Source organism: Aedes aegypti, chromosome 1, assembly GCF_002204515.2.
Source record: "Aedes aegypti strain LVP_AGWG chromosome 1, AaegL5.0 Primary Assembly, whole genome shotgun sequence".
In the NCBI taxonomy this organism is placed as follows: Eukaryota; Metazoa; Arthropoda; class Insecta; order Diptera; family Culicidae; genus Aedes; species Aedes aegypti.
In genome coordinates this window covers 286,792,816-286,817,289 of record NC_035107.1, presented here as the reverse complement: position 1 = coordinate 286,817,289, position 24,474 = coordinate 286,792,816, and the positions used below count along the sequence as shown (strand labels likewise).

General features: G+C 38.4%; 1 protein-coding gene across 1 annotated transcript; it reads right to left on the bottom strand.

Moving 5' to 3' along the window:
• Nucleotides 1-1,834: 1,834 nt before the first annotated feature.
• LOC5564379 (eukaryotic initiation factor 4A-III) lies at nt 1,835-23,734 on the bottom strand. Its single transcript, XM_001648673.2, has 3 exons — nt 23,443-23,734; nt 22,788-23,346; nt 1,835-2,585 (listed from the first exon to the last, which is right to left on the bottom strand). Exons 1-3 carry the CDS (start codon nt 23,576-23,578, stop codon nt 2,078-2,080), a joined length of 1,203 nt encoding a protein of 400 aa, XP_001648723.1. The 5' UTR covers nt 23,579-23,734; the 3' UTR covers nt 1,835-2,077.
• Between the last annotated feature and the right edge of the window lie 740 nt (nt 23,735-24,474).

Genomic DNA, 24,474 nt, shown 5'->3' with positions numbered 1-24,474 from the left:
GGAATGGCCTCCACAAAGCCCAGACCTCAACCCCATCGAGAATTTGTGGGCGATTCTCGATGCTAGGGTTGAAAAAACTGGTGTTACCAACAAAAATAATTATTTTGAAGCCTTGGAGCGCGCCTGGGAAGAACTAGATCCACAACACCTACAAAACCTGGTGAAAAGCATGCCGAAGAGCCTCCAGCAAGTCCTTAAGGCCAAAGGAGGACACATTAACTATTAAATTGCTTTTTATTTTTCTTAAATCATCTTTTCTGGGGCCAAGAAGGAAGTGGGCACTTATTTTTGTCACTACTTTTTTTCAATACAAATTGATTTTCTTTTTCTTTAAGTAAAATTCTTTTTTTAATCAAAATTTCGTAAGTGCAACTTTAAAAGAACATCAAAAATAAAATATCACAAAAGATTTAGGTGTGTTAACTTTAATTTGAACCAAATCAATGAGAGAAATTCGAAAACTGGTAAGGTGGGCACTTTATTTTGCCTCTCACTGTACAAAGAACTGTCGATAATATAAAAAGATGGTAAAATTCCCAATAAAAAAAATAAAATTTATTATTGCCAACAATTATGGAACCAGTACAAATCGAAAGAATAGCCTATGATTAGAAGAAAAAAATTCTGATGAAAATCAATCAGGAGTAAACCTAGCACACCGAAGATAATCCGGAAACAAACCAACACATCAGCTTAGAGTCTTGACACAAGTTCAAAACTTCGTCCTGAATTAACGGATCGTTTTAATTATTCTCTTGGAGCACTTATATAGCGACAAATATGACGTTCGGCCACATTATCAAAATCAACAAATGAATCACCTGATTAGTTATGACTCCTACTTATCAGTGTTGAAGCAATTTTTTTTCGTGGTTCGGCCAAACGGCATTCGGCCAAATGACCCGTTCGGCCAAATGGCATTCGGCCAAATGGCGTTCTCGGATGATTCGCTCCATCGTCGCCTTGACCAATCTTATCAAGTTGTCCGGGAAACCGTATTCGTGCATAATCTGTCATAGCTATTCTCGATCGATTGTATCATAGGCCGATTTAAAATCGATGAATAAATGATGTGTGGGTACATTGTATTCGCGGCATTTCTGCAACACCTGGCGGATGGCGAATATCTGGTCTGTTGTTGCTCGTTCGCCCATAAATCCTGCCTGATATTGTCCAACGAATTCTCTAGCAATTGGTGATAGACGGCGGCATAGAATTTGGGAGAGTACCTTGTAGGCGGCGCTCAAAATTGTGATCGCACGATAATTGGCGCAATCCAACTTGTTGCCCTTTTTGTAGATGGGACGCACGACACCTTCCATCCACTCCTCCGGCAATACTTCCTCCTCCCAAATCTTGGAAATAATCCCCCCTCCTGTTTTCGATAAACATATGAGAAATGTTTGCTGTTTTTTCTAATGTCAACCCATTGGCGAAAATGCTCCTACTATCCATACTTTATTAATTCTCACTTGTCCTAATTTTTTGATGAAATTTTATTTTATTTAATAACACGATAGAGCGTGTCTACTACTTTGGCATTTTTTTCTTCTCAAATAACGGCGATTAAAACTTCAATATAAATAAAAGGGTTGGAAATTTGAACCTAGACACGAAAAACATTTAAAAATAAAGTAGTAAACATGTTTTTCTGGTCTAAACTTAAGCGTTTGGTACAAAAATTGAGACGGCTTAAAAACCTAATACGATATGCATATACTAAGTATACGAGTATACGGGTTTTCTCTTCCCCAGTAGTCTTTTGGCAATACATAATTTTGAGTGACAACCCATCGGGAGAAATTTCTTTCAAACACCAATCAAACCACGCCGGTTGAGATTAAAAGAGAATTTTCCCTTTATTAGAAGTCCAATTGGTTATGATGATCATAATTACAAATGTTACCTGTGTACTACTAATCAAGCATCCGACATTTGCTCTAGTGGTTATAAATCTTGAATTTTCTTCTCAAACTCATTGCATTACTTACCAGCTAGTTAATTTTTTTAGTGTTTAAATACGCAAAACTGTAAATGTGTGTGTGTTCATGTAAAAAATAAAACTACATCCAACCATCTAGATCAAATCCGCCACATTCATGGGCATCTCGTCGATCTGCGTCGAGTAGTACTGTTCAATATCTCGCAGGATTCTGATGTCGTCGCTCTTGACAAAGTTGATGGCCACACCCTTGCGGCCGAATCGACCCGAACGACCGATACGATGGATGTACAACTCACGATTGTTCGGCAGATCGTAGTTGATGACCAGCGAAACCTGCTGCACGTCGATACCTCGGGCCCACACATCGGTCGTAATCAGCACTCGGCTCTGGCCGGATCGGAACTCCTTCATGATTTCGTCACGTTCCTTCTGGGGCATGTCGCCGTGCATGGAGCTCACGGTGAAGTTGGCCTCCCGCATCTTCTCCGTCAACCAATCGACCTTACGCTTGGTGTTGCAGAAGATGACCGCCTGGGTGATGGTCAGCGTGTCGTATAGATCGCACAGGGTGTCGAATTTCCACTCTTCGCGCTCCACGGCCACGAAGAACTGCTTGATGCCTTCCAGCGTCAATTCATCACTGAAAAGGGGAAGCAAATTGTTATTCTGCGGAATGTTTCCAAGCTTTAAAATCATGGGCGTAGTGGGGTGGGGTTTGTTGACAACTAACAAGATATCTATCAAAAATCTCACAGTGAAATAATTTCAAAGTTTCATCAACAGTATCCAATGCATATAGTAAGCAGGGGTGGTAGCGGCAGAGTATAAGAGTCTCGAAAAGGTTTTTTTAACTCTTCGTAAAATGAGCATGAGCATTGATGGCAGTACAATTCGAAGTTGGTACTTCGTGATTTACCAGAATAATCAAAATTACACAAGGGACCAACAAGTGGATCTCGGGATTAGCTTACCATCTTCATGTACAATATCGAGAATTACAAATATTATAAAGCCAATAACGGCGCAGAACATGTCTTTACGATCATCGGGGAAGAGAAAGAACGTTAGTGTGACATCCATTGTTATTAAAGACCAAGACCTCTGCATCTTCATGGTTATCGTGGGAAGGAGTTTTTGGTTAGTGGAAAGGATTCAGAAGCTACACAATCTGGATTCACTTTGGTAAGTGATGGGGATCATGTAACATCAATTCAGAAGTCATCTATTTACATAGTCTTCATCCATTCTATTCTTCTGAATACAAAACACATCTGGTGATGAACCCAGGGTGCCCATCCATCCGGGAAAACGCATCATGACTAATTTTTGGTAAGTTGGTAGAAAAGTAGTTTACGATTAAGATCATTGAAACATTGCTAGAAGGGTAAATAGGGATTCTTGGCCTGGTTCTTGATGAAATGGTTGTTTGATCTCCAATTGGATTCATTGCATTTTTTTAAAGGATCTTCGCTAGAATCCTAATGAGAATCAAGCCAATAATTTACAAGCTTCTTGAAAACTATTTTTGAGATATCACTTAGAAGGTTATTAGTAGATTATTTATGAGGTTTTTAGTGGTTTCTAGAAAAAAATCCTAGGCTGATTTTGCTTAAAAAAACTTAGTAGATTTGTAGATTTGTTGTAGAGGTTGACAAAAAGCTGGACCAAAAATTTTTTTTGGTAATTTTATCGGGATATCCATCGAAATCCTGGCCAGTACAGTTAAGAATTCCGTTTGGCGGATTTCTGTGATTATTGATTGTACTGACTCTTGATTAAGCCTTGTATGGATTACCAGTTTGACTTATCCTAGTTGTATGACAAAGTTCTTCTGCTTATCCTGATAAGATTTTGTATGGATTTCTGCAGATTTACACCGAATTTTTTCAATTTTTCCCAACAAATTTCATATAAGATTATTCATGAATTTTTGGCAAGATTTTTGATGAATAAACAAACAACTAACGGTTCTGCAATAGCTCCGTTGGCAAGCGCATGCAACTTACGATTGAGAGATCGTTCGTGAGATTCCGGACGCATTCCCTGGGCTTGGGATTATATTTTGCAGGGAGCGATGAATTTTGGTTATAGGGTCATGGCGAGCATTCGGTATGTATGTCTATGACTGATTCTTATCTAATAGGGGCACTAGAAGACCACGCGGACAATTTCGAAACAAATTATTTCTATTCATCGATCTTACGATCCGAAAGGCTCAGCTATGCTGCAAAGTCATTTTATAAGCTATTCATTACTACTGTTTAATTGTTTATCATTCTAACAAAACTACATAATAAACTCATAACTAATCACTGTTCCTATATTCTCTTTTTATTTTCTTCTTATCTGTTGCATGATTATGAGCATACCTATTATAATGCATGAGCATGCACAATAAGAATAATTTCAGGATTGAAAGCAGTACATGGATACCTGGATAGAATAGCTTCGAAAAGGGTGCTCAAAATATAATATTTCTGGTCAGGGAAGTATTATCATCGAGGGTATGTAAAATTTTCCCATTATTAACACCTAGATCACACAAACAAATTAACTAATAATATCAAATATTTTTATATAAATCAGCATCAGTCTTCAAAGATCATCCTTCTGCTCCAAGATTTGAACAAGCATGCTTTGAATTCATCTCAATAAGCGGGATCGTTTTCAATCCTGATTTTTTCAATCTCAGCGTGCGGGATTTGTGCCAGGATTCAATCTCAGGATTGAATCACTCTTATTCAGCTCACAGGATCAATTGAATTCAAGAATACAACATGCTCCCCGAATGAAATAAATGTTCCTCGTGTTCAATATGAATATTCAACGTTTCAATGGGGATTCGGATGAAGCAAGCCTATGGAACGAGAGGCGCAGCAGTAAGAAAAGCAATAAAATTATATCGGTCGTCAGGAATGTCCAAGAGTTGCATCAAACCACTCTACTGGTTGGCCCTACTGGGGGTCATTGGCCAGCCTTGGTAAAGTGTATTAAGTCAAATATTTGGTAAATTAATACATGCTCTTGCGGAAGTCAGTTCTAAAATTCTGATAGCATTTTTTTTCATATTCTCTGATTAAAATCAAGGAATCTCGTCGTAATGGGAAATCATTACTGTACATTATGTAGGTCAGAAGGCTGTCAGAAATTTACGATAGACTCATTCCAAACGTCCTGTCAGACAGGAATTTTCAGACAAAATTGCCCGAAATATCAATGCTGACTCGATTAACTTTACCATCAAACAATTGATCAAGGATTGAATCCTGGGATTCAATCATCCCATACACGTGGCATGATTCATTGCATGCCAGGATTTGAACCAAAAATGCGCGCGAAATAAATCTTGCTCTGGTGATTTTGAATCTCAGCAGCTCTTGGAAAGGGATTTTTTGAAGACTGATCAGCATCGTCAATCAGTGCAAAAACAGATAAAGTTTGTTAAGTTATCACCATCGATTGAATTGCGCTCTGTACAGTAATGTTCAATCAGTATCAAAATCTTCTAAAGCGTCGCATCGTGCCATCAGCAGCCCTTAGCATCACTCTCATATTGTTATTATTTTGTTGTTTATAAAATTTCTAGAAAGCGATCAGCATATTCTTTCTTACTTGTAAAATGGCCGATCTATTTGGAATTTTAATAAGTCAAATCAAACTTCAAAAATCAAATTAAATTGTTTTCAGCACATTTACATTTTGCAACATTAATCGCATTACTGTGTCAAGTCTTCTCCATTCCCTATACCCTGCCCCAACCCTTCTTATCCTTTCCGATGGTGTTCAAGTGGTCCGCATAGACCAGGCCTGTCCAAGGCCTGTTAAGTTGTTTCAAACTCTTCGTTACAGATGCAGTTAGGTCAAAAAATTGGTCCGGCCCGCGGGCCGGATTGATTTTTGCTTTTGTTCGCATCGCTAGCAAAGAGTATAGGGCAAACGGTCCCTTAGTGGAGGTAGCTCCAATAGTGGAGGTAGTGTGTTTTGGCATGTTTCGCGCTAATAAATGATTATGTGATATTTTTCTATTATGCGCGATGCGAAAATGATGCAAGTAATCGAATAATATTTATAAAATTTAACCGTAAAACTATTGAAAACAATTATTTTGCTTAAAATTTTTGCACCTATAGTGGTGCATCAGTACCCATAGTGGTGGGTCATATAAGAAATCAATGGATTGCGCCACTAAAGGAACCATTCTTAAAACATACCTCCACTAAAGGAACAGTGTTCCTATTGTTGAATGATAGAAGGATTTGAGATCTATCGAATGATACGTTAAAATAATATATTTCATGGTTTTATCACCATGTTTTAGCAGTTTTCCCTTAGGTGCACCACTAATGGTGCATTTGCCCTAATATAACTTTGAATTTTTATACATGGATCGACCAGATTTACTATCAAGCTTTCATTTGAGGTACAAATATTTCCAATCGGACTATTATTGCAAACGCGGCAACCATTTATGTCAAAAAAGAGCCAAAAAGGTTGGGCAGGCCTGGCATAGACTATTACGGTCATTACCTTTCCCTTCCCCTGGCTTTGGACTGACTTGCGCTCTCATTGCCCCACCAAACGCTGCAAAATGAAAATGAATTTTTGGCAAGATCTTTGATGAATAAACAAACAACTAGGACCTTGGTATCTCCCCTTGGTTATGCGACCTAGCCGCGATGGGAGGCTAATCCATTAGCCCATATGATGGAAACCAAAGGCGTAACCTGTAGTGGTGGTATCACATTTTGGCATTTTTTTGCTTAAAGCCGCGTCATAATTCATATGGCATAGACGCAATAATTGTGCTTGTTCTGCGCGGCGTGTGAGGTGAGACGAGTCGAATGAGGTGACAATTGTCGACTCGCTCCCATTTGATTAACATTCGTCAACATCGTCTCACGTCACTCGCGGTGAGAACGACTCGTCTCGACTCACACGCCGCGCAGAATAAGCACAAATATCTCGGATGTGATCCAACGCACATTCTGCTGCGCATTTCAAATAATTCAAGACTAACAATTCAAAAGGCCTCATCTCCAAAAAGTAAACAATGAGAAAAATGCAATCTTGTTTTGTCAAACAATAAATCAAATTTAAATTATGAATTTAAGCACTGTATGTTATTTTATCGTCCAGAAAGTCGATAGATAAACTGATTTATAGCTATGAATATTCATTACTATCATTTAGCAAAAAATCCTGCTAAAAAAACGAGTCAAAGGAAATGAGGCTAAAATGTGTTGAGGCCTTCTAGTTGTGGCTTGTTTTTTCATCATCTTCTGATGTGGCCTTTTGAAAATCATTTAAAATTGATGATGAAATAAGAAATCTGAAGTGTAGAAGACTGTTAAGTGGTGAAGTAAAGTACATGGAGATCCCTACAGCAAGAGGAGATTCGTGCGGTCGATTAAATATGTGATTGATTGAACCCTTCTCGCATAACTTCTGATCTCGCCCTAAAAGCCATTGGTAACCATGTGTGTAGCTCGTTGTTTCTAAGCATTTGAATGGATTTTCATGTTATTCAACAACGCTATGGGGAAGAAAGGATTAATATCTACCTGCCCGTGATGTTGGTTTGAATGCTATTTCTTTCATTTGCTCAGCAACAACGAGCTACGCACGTGGTTACCAATGGCTTTTAGGGCGTTATCTCAGAGTATGCGAGCCTTCGTCATCCATGAACATTATGTATGTGCTACGCGAGTTTGTCGTCGAGAAAATGTATGGAAATATTGGTTCAATTGAAATAATATTGCAATTGAACGTTATTTTTCATGCAATTCAACCAAATCGTGTTTTTGTTGATTGTCTGTGAAGTACAGACAGGCTGACACAGGTATTATTAGGTAGTATGATACAAAATACATCAGTCTACAGCAGTGATTCCCAAACTTTTCTGACTTTCGCCCCCTTGAGGCCTATTGATTTTTGAAATCGCCCCCCTGGGGTTTTTTTGAAATATTTGCATTGAACACTTTATTTTGCTGAAGTTTTGATCGTACTTATATCCATGACAAAGTCAAGCGATTATCATATATATTGATTTTCTTGTATGAACTCGACATATTTTCTTAAATTTCAGTAAACGACAATTATGATGTACTTGTCAGTAATTTATAATAGCAAATATAACAAGCCTATGTGCATTATAGGCTTACTGGCCCAGATTTCACGGCACTCAAAAGTTTTAGCTCACTTTCTATATTTCAAAACTTATAATTTTATTAATTGAAAGTTATCTTCTGTTGAGTTAATAGCTATAAGCATTAATTATGACTAAGGTACCGTGGGGCAAGTGGGTAATGGAATTTGCATAGTTGAGATTCTTCAAATTCTAGAGACTTTAAATTGAAACAAATGAGGTCCTGTATATTTTTTTAGCTTGACTCCCACCAAATATAAGCAGCATGCTGAAATTGATTTTTATGAAAAATTGAAGAAAAAAATACAGAAAATGTTTTTGAAAAATGTCTCCTTACTTTTCACTTGCCCCAAAAGTGGGGCAAGTGAAAAGTTTACCGTTTTGAACAATAAACTCAAAAACAAACAGTTATATTCACGATTTCTATTAGCTTTAACATTTGTTAAGACTTCCCAATGAACAATAACATAAGTAACATGTAAACAAAGAAAATTTTATTTTTTTCACTTGAATTTTCTTCTCTTCAGTTATGTTAGTTTGAATGATTCGACAACATTATAACTGCAACATTTCCAATGTTAGTTCTTACATTATAGGACAGCAATTGCATTTATGCTCTGTAGAATTTCACCGCTCGTTATTTGTTTTTGAGAAAGTCGGATATAACGTCGGATAACTCTTCGGGAGAAATCAAACGGAATCCTTCAATAACGTATTTAGAATCTTTTTTATGTGGATAGACCTATACCACATTTTTATGTTTTGAACTAGCTTTACATAGACATTCCACGAGATTTCCGTGTGTTCTCTAATATTGAAACATTTCAGTCAACGTCTTCCTTTCAATTGGCTGCCTGAAGTAGACATATTAATATTGTAATGTTTGGCAACATCTTTTAGAGAAGTTCCATGATTTCTAATAGCTTTTAACGCTTGAGTATAGTGTTTCTTGAATTATCAGCACGTTATGTTTTTCTATGATAATTGCGAACCATGCTTACTTATGGCTACTTAAAGAGAAAACACAAATTCAATCTCTAATGATAAACTTTTCACTTGCCCCACCTGATAAGAAAATTGACGGTGTTTAAATTAAGTTATTTTTAGGTCTACGTCAAATTAATTCTAAAACTTTTTTTATTGAAGCTTGAAACTGTCACAGAGGACAACTAAGAAGTGGTACAGTAAATTATTTTCCGCAACTTTTTTCCACTGAAAATATTAAAATAAGATTGTACGCCGCCAACTTGTTACGGAGTAACAGTTGACAGGTTAACAATTTGTCGCTCTATTATGCAATAATGGCTGAAAAATCTCAGAAATCCCTTATCTATCGTAATGTTTAAAACGTTAATTCACATATTCAGTAAAATATATCAATTGTTTTCACTTACCCCTTTTACCCACTTGCCCCGCGGTACCTTAATAAATGTTTCACTATTCAGAAATATTATAAAAAACATAACATTTTTTATAATATTTCAAAACACTATTTTGAAATATTATAAAAAACATAAGAAAATTAAAAACACATGTCTTCTTCAAATGTAATAAATCGTTGTTTTCAGTTTCTCACACTTTCGCCCCCTTTCTGGTTTTTTCGCCCCCCAAATTTCATTTTACAAATTTTCGCCCCCCTGGACATGAAAATCGCCCCCAGGGGGGTGAATTCGCCCACTTTGGGAATCACTGGTCTACAGGAACCCGATAATGTTCGCCGTTTAGACAACCACTGTATAAAATAATACAAGGAGCACTCGCTCCTTAGTATAACCTGCATCTACTTAGTGAGTTTGGAACGTTTTTCGCAATCTATATTGCAATTTTGATGTTTGTTTAACAGGCCTCAACTCGGTTTCCGTCAGATATAGAAATGAGGCCTTTTTGAGAAAAGGCCGCATTTGCGATGAATATCCTGGTTAGCGGAAAATGAGATGGGGCCTTTTAGAAAAATGTTATTTTTTCAACTTTTATGCATATTTTTAAATGACTATTGTATGTTTTAGTAAGAATAGGCTCTTATACACTGAAATCAGCAGAAAACCTATTTGTTTACATTTTGGACTTGAGGCCTTTTCAATTGTTGGTCTTGAATTAATCTGTTCGAAGTGGACATTGATACAATTGGTGACGATCAGTGTGCCTTTTGCTAACCAGAATGATCCGTAGCCACTCTTACTATTAGCTAGCTAGACACATCGTTATCATGTACGACGTAGGGAATCTTACTCTGAGAAAAATGACTAGTAGATTCACTGAGTAGAAATAAGTGGCGACAATCTTATTTTAATATGGTTTTTACATTGCCATAAAAAGAAATACCTCTTTTGAAACAACGGTATAAATAATCTAATTCCAGCTTCATTTTCGCAAAAATTACAAGTAGAAAGTAGGCGTTGTGAAGCATTGCATTTGCCACCGAAAAGTGAATCTTGTAGGAGACTGTTTTAGAAGCAAAAGGTAACTATACTCTTAAATAGTCACTATAAAAATGACTATGGAAAGTAAGACGCTGAGATCGATCAGACAAGGAAAGTGACTTTTTTCTTTAAGGATATATGAACGTAATGACCAATAATTACTTTTAACAACAAAAAACGAAATTAACTAGAACTACTACTAAACAGCCTAATTTTGTTAAGACTTCACGACCATTGACATTTAAGGCTCTGATCTTACGTAAAAGACAGGAGTAATCAGAATAGTACTTAAATGACAAATTATTCAAAACCATTTTGACTAGACAGTATTAGTAATGACACTACTACACTACTATTTCAAACAAATTCTTATGGAACTGCTGATTTTCACAATGCTTCCTTTTCTCAGAAGCAAGGGAATATGGGTATTTTTCATAAACTATTATGTCAGAATACTAATAAAAAAAACAGTGTTCACGTGGGCACCATAGTCTAGTCCGTCTGAGTATTGGTCCTGGTAGAGGGGAAACTTGGCAAAAGCCAAACCGAGGGTTCACCCTTGACAAGGTCAGCTATCAGGCAGCTCCAACCGAAAACCATACAAAAAAAAAAAAAAAAAAAGAAATGACTGGCTGTTTTTCCCTTATTTTTCTGAACAAATCCTACTAAGGTACCGCGGGGCAAGTGGGTAAATGGGGTAAGTGAAAACAATTGATATATTTTACTGAATATGTGAATTAACGTTTTAACCCGTTAACGCCCAAGGTATCTCACAATTGGAATTCAGCTCCGTTTTTGTTACTCATAGTCGTATTCGCATAAATTAAACCTTATTTCACCAAAAAATTTCAAGTCTATGGTGGGGATCCAAAAAAAATCTTGAAAGTGTGTCGTCGATATCTAGCTGTTCTATAAGTTTATTTTCGAGATTAATCAAATATATTTTCATGCAGTTCGACCCATTAGAATGTAAACAAGTTGGAAAAAAACTGCTGGTGAGGGGTAATTCATAAATTACGTCACGTACAGAAGAGGAAGGTGGGGGTTACAATGAAACGTGACTACTCATATTAAAATTGGAATCCATACAAAAAGTATGATACAAAGGAAAATTGAGGAGAATGAATATGACAAAACTTTGCGTTACGTAATTTATGGACGTACCCTGATAAAGAAATTGCAACATAAAGATTAAAAATTTCAGGGGCGAAAGGTGCATGCCAGAACTAAATTATTTAGTGACTTCAATTCACTTTTCTGCTCTACCACGTAAGTAAAATACAGACATACATACATTTCCATACATGTACATGTAAAATAATGCACATTTAAGCCATTTATTTCAAAAACAAAATAAAATCTCACATCAAATATTTTGATTTAGAAAAAAAACCTACAAATGTTTCAGAATAGTCTTCAAAAAGATTATATAAAACTTGCCAGCTGATAATGGAAACATAACTATCAAAATATTTTTTCTGGTTCAAGTTATTAGTATACAATGTGACTCTGATCTGACAGTGATCGAAATTTATATTTGGCATTACCTTCATAGTCCTTCAGTCCAATGACAGTCAAATATTGGACTCCAACTATTACATGCTTTACAGATGTGAATACTTGAAGCCAACATTATTCGGCTATAACGTTTAAATTACTGCATCACTGATGCATATAGTCTTATTCACCGATAGAACCGAATCCACGCGGTCCAAGATTTTTGACACTAGAGCTGGCCAGAATACTTTGGAAGCATACGGAAGCGTGTCCGCTCAAATGTCACAATTCTTGGACCGAGTGAGTTCAGCAAGGAAGGCTCTTTACTGCCACCTCAACGCGTCGCTGGTTCTAAAAGGTAAACAGCCATACAAAACTACGACCAAACAATGGCGAAGGCGTAATCAATTTTCTCGAAAACATTCAGTTTGGGAATTAAGTAGAATTTTCTAATTAAATTGGCAACAACGCACTGCAGTAGCGCGTAGTAAATAACTGCTTGCAAACAATATCTTTCAAGCGCATTTATTACCTGTAATTTTGCGAATAATAATTTTTACTTTTCCACGTTTAAGTCATAAAACTGGTTCTGGACTTAGGTTGGCGGCTATTCAATTTTACTTTCATTTGACAGCCGCCCTTCACCATTGGTGTTCAGTTCATGGATGGATAAGTCAATTTGTCGGTTTTTTCATTCTTCACTCCCTTCAAAAGATTAAAGGCCCTAAATGGTATCAAGGTTCATCTAAAAATGTAAGGAGCATTGCATCCAAAATAAGCTATTGTTGCTCGAATCGATAGTAAGTATCCATTGTTTTGATCTAGGCAGATCAATTTCTTAAAGGTTGTTTCCTTGATGTTTCGCACATAACAGCAATTCCCAGCTAATATGTTTTTTTTTTGCGAAAATATCTCCTTTAGTTGATCATCGTTTTCGAAGATACCAATTTTTTCATCACTGGACTTCAATCATGAGAATGACTTCCGAACCAAGATGGTTTTAGGCGAATAGCTTTCTTTGGATTTAATCAGTGGACTGATATATAAGCGAAAAAAATGTGTGCCCAGTAGTGACATTTAGGTGATTTCCAAAGTAATAAGTTTCCAGGCAAATAGGTCTCATTCAGTTCTCCAACTTTGCCAAAAACAATAACTTTGTATCCAATCTCTAGATTGAGATAAAAGCAAATAATGTGTTTGTCTACTAGCGCCACCTTGGGAGAATTAATAAAACTACTATGTTTCTGGGCGAATAGATCCCATTCAGCTGAACACTTTTGACGAAGATACCAAATTCGAGAGTGTGATTTTTTTCAGTCCCATCGCTGGACTGATATAAAAAAAAAATTATTTGACCACTAGCGCCACCTTGTGAGTGTTTTCCGAACTAATATGGTTTTAGGCGTATAGGATTCATTTAGTTGTTCAACATTGTCCATGACACAAACTTTGTATCTAATCACTTGACTGAGATATTAGCTAATAAATTCTTTGCCCACTAGCGCCATCTTGTGAGTGTTATAAGGTTTTATGTGACTAAGTATCATTTAGTTGTTCAACATTGTCGAAGACAACAATTTTGTATCTCATAACAGAACTGAGATGCAAGCAAATACAATATTTGCCGACTAGCGCAATCTAGTGAAAGTTTTCCGAACTAATAAGTTTTTGGGCGAATAGATCTCATTCAGTTGAACACATTTGTCGAAGCCACCAGTGTTGTATCTCATCACTGAACTAAGATATAAACAATCAAAATATTCGATCGCTAGCGCCATCTTTTGAGTGTATTCCGAACTGAAAACGTTTTAGGCGAATATGTCTCATTTAGTTGAACACATTTGTCGAAGACATCAATTTTATATCTAATAACTGGACTGAGATACAAGCAAATAAAATCTCTGCTCACTAGCGCCATATAGTGAGTGTTTTCCCAACTAATAAGTTTTCGGGTGACTAGATCTCATTCAGTTAAACACATTTGTCGAAGACACCAACGTTGTATATCATCACTGAACTGAGATATAAACAATCAAAATGTTCGACCATTAGCGCCATCTTTTGAGTGTTTTCCGAACAAATCAGGTTGTAGGTGAATAGTTCTCATTTAGTTGATCAACTTTATCGAAGACACCAATTTTGTATCTCATAACTGGACTAAGATATAAGCAAATAAAGTTTTAACTCACTAGCGCCATCTTGGGAGTGTTTTCCGAATTTATAAGGTTCTATGCGAATAGGTATTATTTAGTTGTTCAACTTTGTTGAAGACACCATTTTTGTATCTCATAACTGGACTAAAATATAAGCAAATAAAGTTTTGGCTCACTAGCGCCATCTTGGGAATATTTTCCGAATTTATAAGGTTCTATGCGAATAGGTGTTATTTAGTTGTTCAACTTTGTCGAAGATACCATTTTTGTATCTCATAACTAGACTAAGATATAAGCAAATAAAGTTTTGGCTCACTAGCGCCATCTTGGGAGTGTTTTCCGAATTTGTAAGGTTCTATGCGAATAGGTATTATTTAGTTGTTCAACTTTGTCGAAGACACCAATTTTGTATCTCATCGCTGGACTGAGATATAAACGAAGCAAATATTTGTACGCTGGAAAGTTGTTTCATATGTTGCTTATATATGCGACATTTGTTGGCGTCTGTGCGCCACCTGGTGAGTTAATTCTGAATTAAAATAGTTACCAAGTGGAAGTCAGCAGTCCTGTGATCAACTTTGCAGAAGACAGTTTTCTCCTAAATCTCTTTATTTTCAAGATATTTGCTCTACAAGTACTGTCCTATTTATAGGACGCTGGGCGTTCGAGGCTTCTAAAGACGGGGTTGGTGGTCTGATGGCTACCGCTTCTGCTTCATATGCAGAAGGTCATGGGTTCATTCCCAGGCCCGTCCCTTTCCTCGTACTTTGTAGTTGTATATCTCTCACTTGCTTCTATCTTCCATTCTTCTATTCTCCATTGTAATATATCACACTCAAACTATTCGTTCATAGCAAACGCTAGAACCAGAGACGGACAAGAAACCGTTTCCCTAACGCTTCCTACTTCCACGCGCACGCCCTTTCTTACGCCTGATACATAGGCAGTCTGCTAACCACAAAAGCAAACCTCTCTGCCATGCCTTTCCCCCAATCCATACACTCCCGCATGAACTGACGTGGATGCAGTGGAATATACGGTCTACGTGGGAGTCAGTTCAATGCATCATCAATTCCTCCCCCTTCCCCTCATTGGTCTGCATTCTGACGTGGCAGGTGCTATTGTGGCCTAAAAATAGAAGATCACCAGCACTTATACACTGAGGATGCCTGTTAGTCCCAAGCAGTCATTCGGTTGGTTCCTTGTGTAAGTGCAGCTGATCTGGCGATACTGGAGTGCATCCACGGGCGGCCAATCAAGCTCAAGCTCAAGCTCAAGCTCAAGCTCAAGCTGGGCGTTCGGGGCTTCTGTCCTATTTTTAGGACGCTGGGCGGATATGGGTTAAACTCATGCGTAAACCTTTGAGGTCATTGAGAACATTACGATAGGTAAGAGACTTCTGAGATTTTTCAGCCATTATTGCATAATAGAGGGAAATACACGGAAATCTCGTGGAATGTCTATGTAAAGCTAGTTCAAAACATAAAAATGGGGTATAGGTTTATCCACATAAAAAAGACCTTAAATACGTTATTGAAGGATTCAGTTTGATTTCTCCCGAAGAGTTATCCGACGTCATATCCGACTTTTTCAAAAACAAATAACGAGCGGTGGAAATTCTACAGAGCAGAAATGCAATTGCTGTCCTATAATGTAAGAACTAACATTGGAAATGTTGCAGTTATAATGTTGTCGAATCATTTCAACTAACATAACTGTTATTGTTCATTGGGAAGCCTTAACAAGTGTTGAAGCTAACAGAAATCGTGAATATAACTGTTTGTTTTTGAATTTATTGTTCAAAACGGTAAACTTTTCACTTGCCCCACTTTTGGGGCAAGTGAAAAGTAAGGAGACATTTTTCAAAAACTTTTTCTGTATTTTTTTCTTCAATTTTTCATAAAAATGAATTTCAGCATGCTGCTTATATATGGTGGGAGTCAAGCTAAAAAATATGGGTCTACCCCGTTTTTCATAATGCCATTTGGCATAATGCCGTTTGGCATACAGTCGTTTGGCATAAAGTCGTTTGGCATAAAGTCGTTTGGCATAATAGTCGTTTGGCATAACAGTCGTTTGGCATAATAGTCATTTGGCATAATGGTCGTTTGGCATAATTTGAAAAAGGAAGATACTGCAGTGGTACAGTAATATGCCGTAACATAAGATGCGTCATCAAATTCCATGTTCCTTTTTTTTCAAATGACATGGAATAACTTAGGCGTTGGATATATTTTTGTTAAGATGAAGATGAATCGAAGCCAAACTTCAAATTTTCAAGAGCACGGATCTAGAGAATCGAACACCCATTTGATATGAAAACTTAATGAATTGGTCACCACCAGCTAGTGATCAATCGATTAAGTTTTCAGCCTGTTTTCAGTGCTCTTGAAAATTTGAGGTTTGGCTTCGATTCATCTTCACCTTAAAAATGCACCATAATATCCCGGGCTTAATGACCCCGGAAGTCATGTATGATGAGATTCCAAAAGAGCTTTATTGGATATTGGTTTCCTTGAAAAATGATGATTAGAAGTATGTCCTATCACTAACTGATAACGGAATGTACGATCGTGAGCAGTTTATACACACCCCTTTGCTTAATGGAAGGAATTTGATCAAACGGCTATTATGCCAAATGGCGATTATGCCAAACGACCGTTATGCCAAATGGCATTATGCCAAACGACTGTATGCCAAACGACATTATGCCATACGGCATTATGCCAAACGGGGTAGACCCAAAAAATATACACAACCTCATTTGTTTCAATTTAAAGTCTCTAGAATTGGAAGAATCTCAACTATGCGAATTCCATTACCCACTTGTCCCACGGTACCTTATCTCATTAGTGCTGCTGAAAGAGCATTGGCAGTGCGAAAGTCTGCACTTTGGAACACAAAAATGTAACATGTTTTGATCATCTTTATATTTTTCTCGGAAAGACATTGTAGTGAAAAGCAAGTTGTGAAAATTTCATTAAGATTGGAACATGTTCTAATCCTCTGATTTTTTTCAAATATTCGTATGGAAAACGAGTTTGAAAACTTCACAGCCCATTTTCTCAATGCCTACTTTTTACAGATGGGACTGACTTGCGATTCACGGCAGATAAGTTGTCATGGAGAAAATTTTTCAATAATATCATCAGGTATTACTCCAGAGACTTCTCCTGTAATTTCTTAAGGTAAGCTTCTGAAAATTCTTCGAATAATTTCCAAGAGATGATTCAAAGATTTAATACAGGAATGTCTTCAGGAGATTGTCAAGGATATTTTCACAAATTATTGGAAGAATTTCTGAAATCAAACACTTGGATAATAACGAACAGGATTTTCTGATGGAATAACTGCTGTAGTTGGTGTTTGGTGCAGTTGGTGTAAATTAAGAAGAATCATTGAAATTTAATTTGAGAAATGTTAAAAAAAAAACTGTAGGAGTTATCCCTGTCTTTAATGCTGCAAGAATTTTTAGATTAATCCCTGTAGAACGTTTTGGAGCGATTTCATGGAGAATATCTGCCAAATTTGGCGTAGAGGAATTCTTGAAGGATTTCCTGAAAAAATCACTAAACGGATTTGAGCTTGAGCTTGAGCTTGATTGGCCGCCCGTGGATGCTACTCCAGTATCGCCAGATCAGCTGCACTTACACAAGGAACCAATCGAATGACTGCTTGGGACTAACAGGCATCCTCAGTGTATATGTGCTGGTGATCTTCTATTTTTAGGCGACAATGGGGCCTGCCACGTGAGGGGCCCAGATAGCCGTAGCGGTAAACGCGCAGCTATTCAACAAGACCAAGCTGAGGGTCGTGGGTTCGAATCCCACCGGTCGAGGATCTTTTCAGGTTGGAAATTTTCTCGACTCCCCAGGGCATAGAGTATCTTCGTACCTGCCACACGATATACGCATGCAAAAATGGTCATTGGCATAGTAAGCTCTCAGTTAATAACTGTGGAAGTGCTCATAAGAACACTAAGCTGAGAAGCAGGCTCTGTCCCAGAGGAGACGTAACGCCAGAAAAGAAGAAGAGCCTGCCACGTCAGAATGCAGACCAATGTGGGGAAGGGGGAGGAAATGATGTTGCACTTATACTGGCCCACTGTAGATCGTGGAGTCCGACTGCATCTACGCCAGTTCATGCGGGAGTGTATGGATTGGGGGAAAGGCATGGCAGAGGGGTTTGCTTTTGTGGTTAGCAGACTCCCTATGTATCAGGCGTATGGAAAGGCATGCGTGAGGAAGAATGGAAGCGTTAGACGATGCCCACCGCAGCGTGAATAGACACAAATTGCTAACGACCATCATAACGCGACGTTGCACCGGTCGTTGCTAAACACGTATGGGAAACAGCAACCCACCCTCTGTCGGTTAACACTGCGTTTGTATATCTGGCAACGCTATCCAACTGATCCAACCGTTGCTATTCTTCAAAACAAAGTGACGTGCAGTCTTTCAGGCATTCATCCGGAGATTTGCTGCAAGAATTTCTCCGGGACTCGCTCCAGGTATCCCGTCGGGTATATATTTTCTTCAGAAATTTATCCGTGGATTTCGTGCAGAAATTCCTTTTGGGATTTTCTCAAGAAATTTCTTCGATGATTTGATACTCGATTTTTTCCGGGGGTTTTGTCCAGGAATTCCGCCGGGGATTTTCTCCAGATATACCTCCGGAGATTTTTCCAAGGTGATTTGGTTCAGGATTTTCTCTAGGATGATTTTCTTCAGAAAAACTTTCGAGAATTTTTTCAGAGAATTTTTCGGGAGATTTCCTCCGAGAATTTCTCTTGGGATTTAAACCAGGAATTCATTCGAGAATTCTCTCCAGGATTTTTTTTTCTAGAATTTCTCCAGGGGGTTTCGAGGATTCCTTCGGCGATTTCCCCAGAACCTCCTCCGGGAGTTTTCTCCAGGAATTTCTCCGAGAATTTCAAGGTTTCTCTCTGGGGGTATTCCTAGACCTTCTTGGAGATTTTTTCCAGGAATTCATTTCTATAGCAATTGCTCCGGGGATTTCGTCCAGGATTTTCTTCAAAAAATCTGTCGGGGATTTTTTTTTTCAGAGAATTTTTCAGGAGATTTCCTTTAGTAATTTCCCTTGGGATTTGAATTAGGAATTTCTCTTGGGATTTCAACCAGGAATTTCTCTGGGAGTTTTCTCCAGGAATTTCTCCGAGAATTTCAAGCTTTCTCTCTGGGGGTATTCCTAGACCTTCTTGGAGATTTTTTCCAGGAATTCAACAGGGGATTTCTATAGCAATTGCTCCGGGGATTTTGTCCAGGATTTTCTCCAAAAAAACCTGTCGGGGATTTTTTTTTCAGATAATTTTTCCGGAGATTTCCTTTAGGAATTTCGCTTGGGATTTCAACCAGAAATTTCTCCGGGGATTTTCTTCAGGAATTTCTCCGGGGATTTCAAGGATTACTCCGGCAATATCCCCAAGAACTCCTCTGAGAATTTTCGCCAGGAATTTCTCAGGGGATTTACAATAGTAGTTCCTCACGGGATTTACTCCAGGAATTTCTCAGGGAATTTCCAATAGCAATTCCTCCGGAGATTTCATGCAGGATTTTCTCTGGGGATTTCGTCCAGAAATTCATTGAGAAATTCCTCTGAGGATTTTCTTCAAAAATTGTTTCTGGGATTTTTTTAGAGAATTTTTTCTTCTCGAAACTTCTCCTGGGATATCCTCCAGGAATTCTGCTGGTAATTTCGTCCGGAAATTCCTCCAGAGATTTCGTCCAGGAATTCCTCCAGAAACTTCTTTGACGATATGCTCCTGGCATTCCTTCCGGAGAATTCCCCCAAGAACTCATCCGGGGATTTTCTTCAAAAATTTTCCAAGAGATCTCCAATAGCAATTCCTTCGGGGATTTGTACCAGAAATTTCCCTGGGGATTTTCTAAAAAAAACCTCCGGAGATTGTTTTATAGAATTCCTCTGGGGATTTAGTCCAGGAATTTCTCCGAGAATATCAAATAGAAATTCCTTCGGAGATGTTTGTCAAGACCTCTATTGAGAATTTTCTCCAGGAATTTCCCAAAGGACTTCTAATAACAATTTCTACGGGGATTTCGTCCAGAAATTCTTTTGTGCTTTCGTCCAGGAATTGCTTCGGGAATTTCCTCCAGAAGCACCTCCGGAGATTGGTCCAGGAATTCCCCTGAGCATTTCCTCCAGAAACTTCCCTGGCGATTTGCTCTAGGAATTACCAAGGGGATTTCCAATAGCAATCTCTCAGGGGTTTTCGTCCAATGTTTCCTCTGGGTATTTCACCCAAAAAAATCATAAGGATATTTCTCCGGGAATTTTCTTCAGAAATTATTTCGGGGAATTTTTTTCAGAGAATTTTTCTGGAAATTTTCTCCAGGTAGTTGTTGAAAAATTTGCAACAGGAATTCCTTCGAATTTCCTTCTTAGTTTCTCCAGGAATATCCCTAGAATTCGTCAAGCAATTACCCCGGAGTTTCTCTAGAAACGCCTCCAGAGTTCCTCAAGAAACACATCCGGAGTTCCTCCTAGGATTTTCTTTTGGAGATTCTGTAGGATTTTGTCCAGACTTCCTACAGGAATTTCTTTAAAGATCTCTGGGTATTCCTTCGGTGCTTCACCGTTCATGCCTCCTGAGTTGTTCCAGAAATTATTTATGAGTTCTTTCAGCAATTCTTCTGGATGAAATCCAGTATATCCTCCGAAGTTCCTCCAAAGTTCCACCGGGAAGTACTTTGGATTTCCTTCGTAGCTCCTTTGGAATTGTTGCGAAGTTCTTTCGGGTATTCCTCAAGGATTTTTTCGCGTTTCCCCCATGAATTCCTCTGTAGGTCTTCTAACAATTCTTCCGGCGTTCTTACAGAAATTTCTACGGAGTTCTTCCTGACGCTTTGAAGAAACCTCGAAGCATATGTCGGATAAAATCCAAAAGAATTGCTGAAAGAACTCCAGAGGAATTTCTGTGGCAACTCAGGAGGAATCACCGGTGAAGCTCCGAGGGAACTCTAAAGGAATACCTGTAGGAATTTTGGACAACACCCTAAAAAAGCTCCAAAGGAAATCCTGGAGTAACTACGAAGCAATTCATGGAGAAACTAAGGAGGCGTTCCTGGAGAAACTCCGGATGTGTTATTGAAGGAAGTCCGGAAGCGTTTCTAGAGAAACACCGGAGTAATTGCTTGACGAACTCAAAAGAAATTCCTGGAGAAACTAAGGAGAAAATTCAAATTCCATTTTTTTCAAGGGTTTTAGTATGGAAAATAGATGAAAAGTGTGAAAAATCAAAATTTCACCGATAGAATATTTTAAAACCTTCCGATTACGAAAATATGGATCAAATACTAATTTCTAGCGAGAAAAAATCCGATGTACATTCGATTTTTATAATCGTCTGGTTCAAACATAGCGTGAGCCTGGTTCCTCATAAATCTGACCAGACATTTCACTTAGTATATTTCTAAGGCTATTTTTGGGTATTGCTCGTGACAGTACGATAAACGGTACTGCTCATATTATCGTATTTTTTAGGAATTACATTAGAAATTAATTTAGGTACATATTTGTATGAAGTTTCTTTTAGATATCACTCCGAAGATTTCTCCAGGTGTTCATTTAGAAATACATTCAAGAATGTTGTTTCAAATACTTTCACGAATCCTGGTGCGGCGCGAAATTAAGAAACTTAAAAGTAGATGGAGTACCGTATACCTTTTAATTCCGCTCCTAAATGCTTATCTTTGACAGATACGCGTATTTCGAATACCACTTGCAGTCAGTCAATAGTTGTTAAAAACCATGGACCAGGCCTTCCACACTGAGAAGGAAGCAGTCTCTGCTAGTTCTTCTATTTTTGAAAATCTATTTGGAATTTCCTACAAAATTGTCCTACAAGATCAATTTTTTAATCTGGGATTTTTCTAAGGATACCTTCAAGTTTTACTACAAATGTTTTTTTTTAAGATTCATTCAGGAATTTTTCCAGGGAATTCTTAAAAGATTTTCTCCAAGATTTTTTTTTTCCAGAAATTAGAAATAATCCGAGAAGTATTTACAAAGAAAATTGTAATCTTTGCGTTATATCCTCATAAGCAATCCCAGGTCGAGTTCATTGAGGAATACCAGGAAAAGTTCTTATTAAATATATTCGAATTATTTCTGGAGGATGGTTTTTGAGCAATCCCTGGGAGTAACCGTGTATGATTTTAGAGGGAATCCTTATAAAAATCTTTATAGTAATCCCTGTCGAGATTACTGAAACGAGTAGCGTTGGAGAACCTAACACCTAAACATTCCTTGGAAAAACGATGGAAAACTTTCTTGGAGATTTGGTGGAGCAATCTCTAGAGGATTTTTGGAAGGATACTCGAGGAATATAACAAGAAATTCTTGAAGAACCTGCGAAATAGTAAAGGTTTCCCTAATACCTTTAAAATTTTGCAACAGAATTCAGTGCAAGCCGAATAAGAAAAAGATACTATTTTGGTTAAAATAGAGACAAATAAACTTTTTAGAGACTTGCAAAAATAGATCTGCTACTAGTCTTCTTCTATGCAAGAATTAAGATTATTTTTAAGAAAGTGTGCGAAGGATATAAAAAAAAATCCTGGCTACGCCCATGCATGTAAAACACTTACCGTTTGACCAGAATCCGAATGGGGTCCGTCATAAACTTAGACGTCATTTCCAGGATCTCGTGTGGCAATGTGGCCGAAATGAGGCAAACCTGCGTTGCCGGCGGCAAATACCGATAAACGTCATAGATCTGTTCCTTGAATCCCTTGTTCAGCATTTCGTCGGCTTCGTCCAGCACCAGCATTTTGATGGACCGGGTTCTCAGTACCCGACGTTTGATCATATCAAACACCCGCCCGGGCGTTCCACTGACCACATGCTGCCCATAATCCAGCTTCCGGATGTCCTCACCCAGGTTTGTTCCACCGATACAAGCGTGACATTGTACGTTCATGAAATCGCCCAACGCCAGAATAACCTTCTGGATCTGGACGGCCAATTCGCGCGTTGGCGACAGGCAGAGGACCTGAGTTTCGCGCAACGTCGTGTCCATCGATTGCAGAATGGCGATTGAAAACGTTGCCGTCTTACCGGTTCCGGATTGAGCTTGGGCGATGACATCCCGTCCCTTCACTATCGGAAGGATGCTTCTCTGCTGAATGGCCGATGGTTTCTCGAATCCTACAAAACAAATAGGTATTCATCTCACATCGTCGCTTAAAACTTTCTCCTTTCCCACCAGAAAGCAATTTCAGCTCCCCTCCGAAAAAGACTCACCGTAAGCATAAACACCCCGCAGCAACTCCTCGCGAAGTCCCATCGAGTTGAAAGTCGGCAGCACTTCGACATCTTCGCTCGTTTCGAATTCCACATTCGAGAGGTCCTCGTTGGCCGGCATTCGTCTTCCGGACATCGTTGCGGCGTTTGTTAGCTCTGTACACTCTTCAACCGGGAAAAACTACGGTTTTTGCACGATTTTTCGACCCAAAAGTAAAATGAACGCGTTTTCACTCGCTGCTACAGGCTGATGGATGGCGTTTTCTTTTCGCTTGGAGGGCGATGCAGAATCCAACTTCGCGGTGGAGAAAAAACGAGCATTTGACAGCTCCCAGTGGAAAAAGTATGGAGACTTTCGGTTGACGAGGGGTACAGGATTAAAGGAATTAAATTGAACGGAAAGAGCTCGCCGAAATGAGAACTAGCCGAAATTGGATTCGGTTCGGTCAACGGTTAGAAACGATTGGATATTTTGGATGCGCTCTAAAGCGGCCTCTATACGACATCAATATATTAATGGATTGATGTAACTTCTTGACATACAGTCGAATTTCGTTCGTTGCACTATGTTTAATAGGGTCCTAAAATGTTTAATGAAATCTTGTTTTTATTCAATAACACGAAAAAGCATGTTACTTCAAATGTATCATGTGCAAAACTCTCCAAGCCCGGTAGTCCACAACGGGCATGGAAACTGGACGATGGTTTTGCCGGATAGTCGAGCCTCCGGATAATTAACCCATACCTGTACTTGCGATGTTGTCTAGATCCATACGCTTAGTTTGGTAATCACTGTCTTAAAGGGTACCCATTCTGGAGCTAACACCTAATATGAAATACGGTGCTCGTTCGGTTAGAATATAAACGCACTTGAGAATGTCCGAGTGGACTTGCTAATTTCACAAATTGCAAATAAGGTGAACGAATCTCCACCGAAAGATCTCGTCAACCTTCGGTCGGTATTAGTCAGATAGTCATTAGAAAATATGTACGATGGTGCACAGAGGTATGGTAACTGTAACGATCGATCGC

Bases quoted from the DNA above. Each gene is read 5' to 3' on its own strand.
- LOC5564379 (XM_001648673.2), bottom strand. From the start codon at position 23,578: ATGTCCGGAAGACGAATGCCGGCCAACGAGGACCTCTCGAATGTGGAA. The intron at 23,347-23,442 runs GTGAGTCTTTTT...TTTGTTTTGTAG, and splicing joins GCGGGGTGTTTATGCTTACG to GATTCGAGAAACCATCGGCC. The intron at 2,586-22,787 runs GTAAGTGTTTTA...TCCCCTTTTCAG, and splicing joins ATTCGGATTCTGGTCAAACG to TGATGAATTGACGCTGGAAG.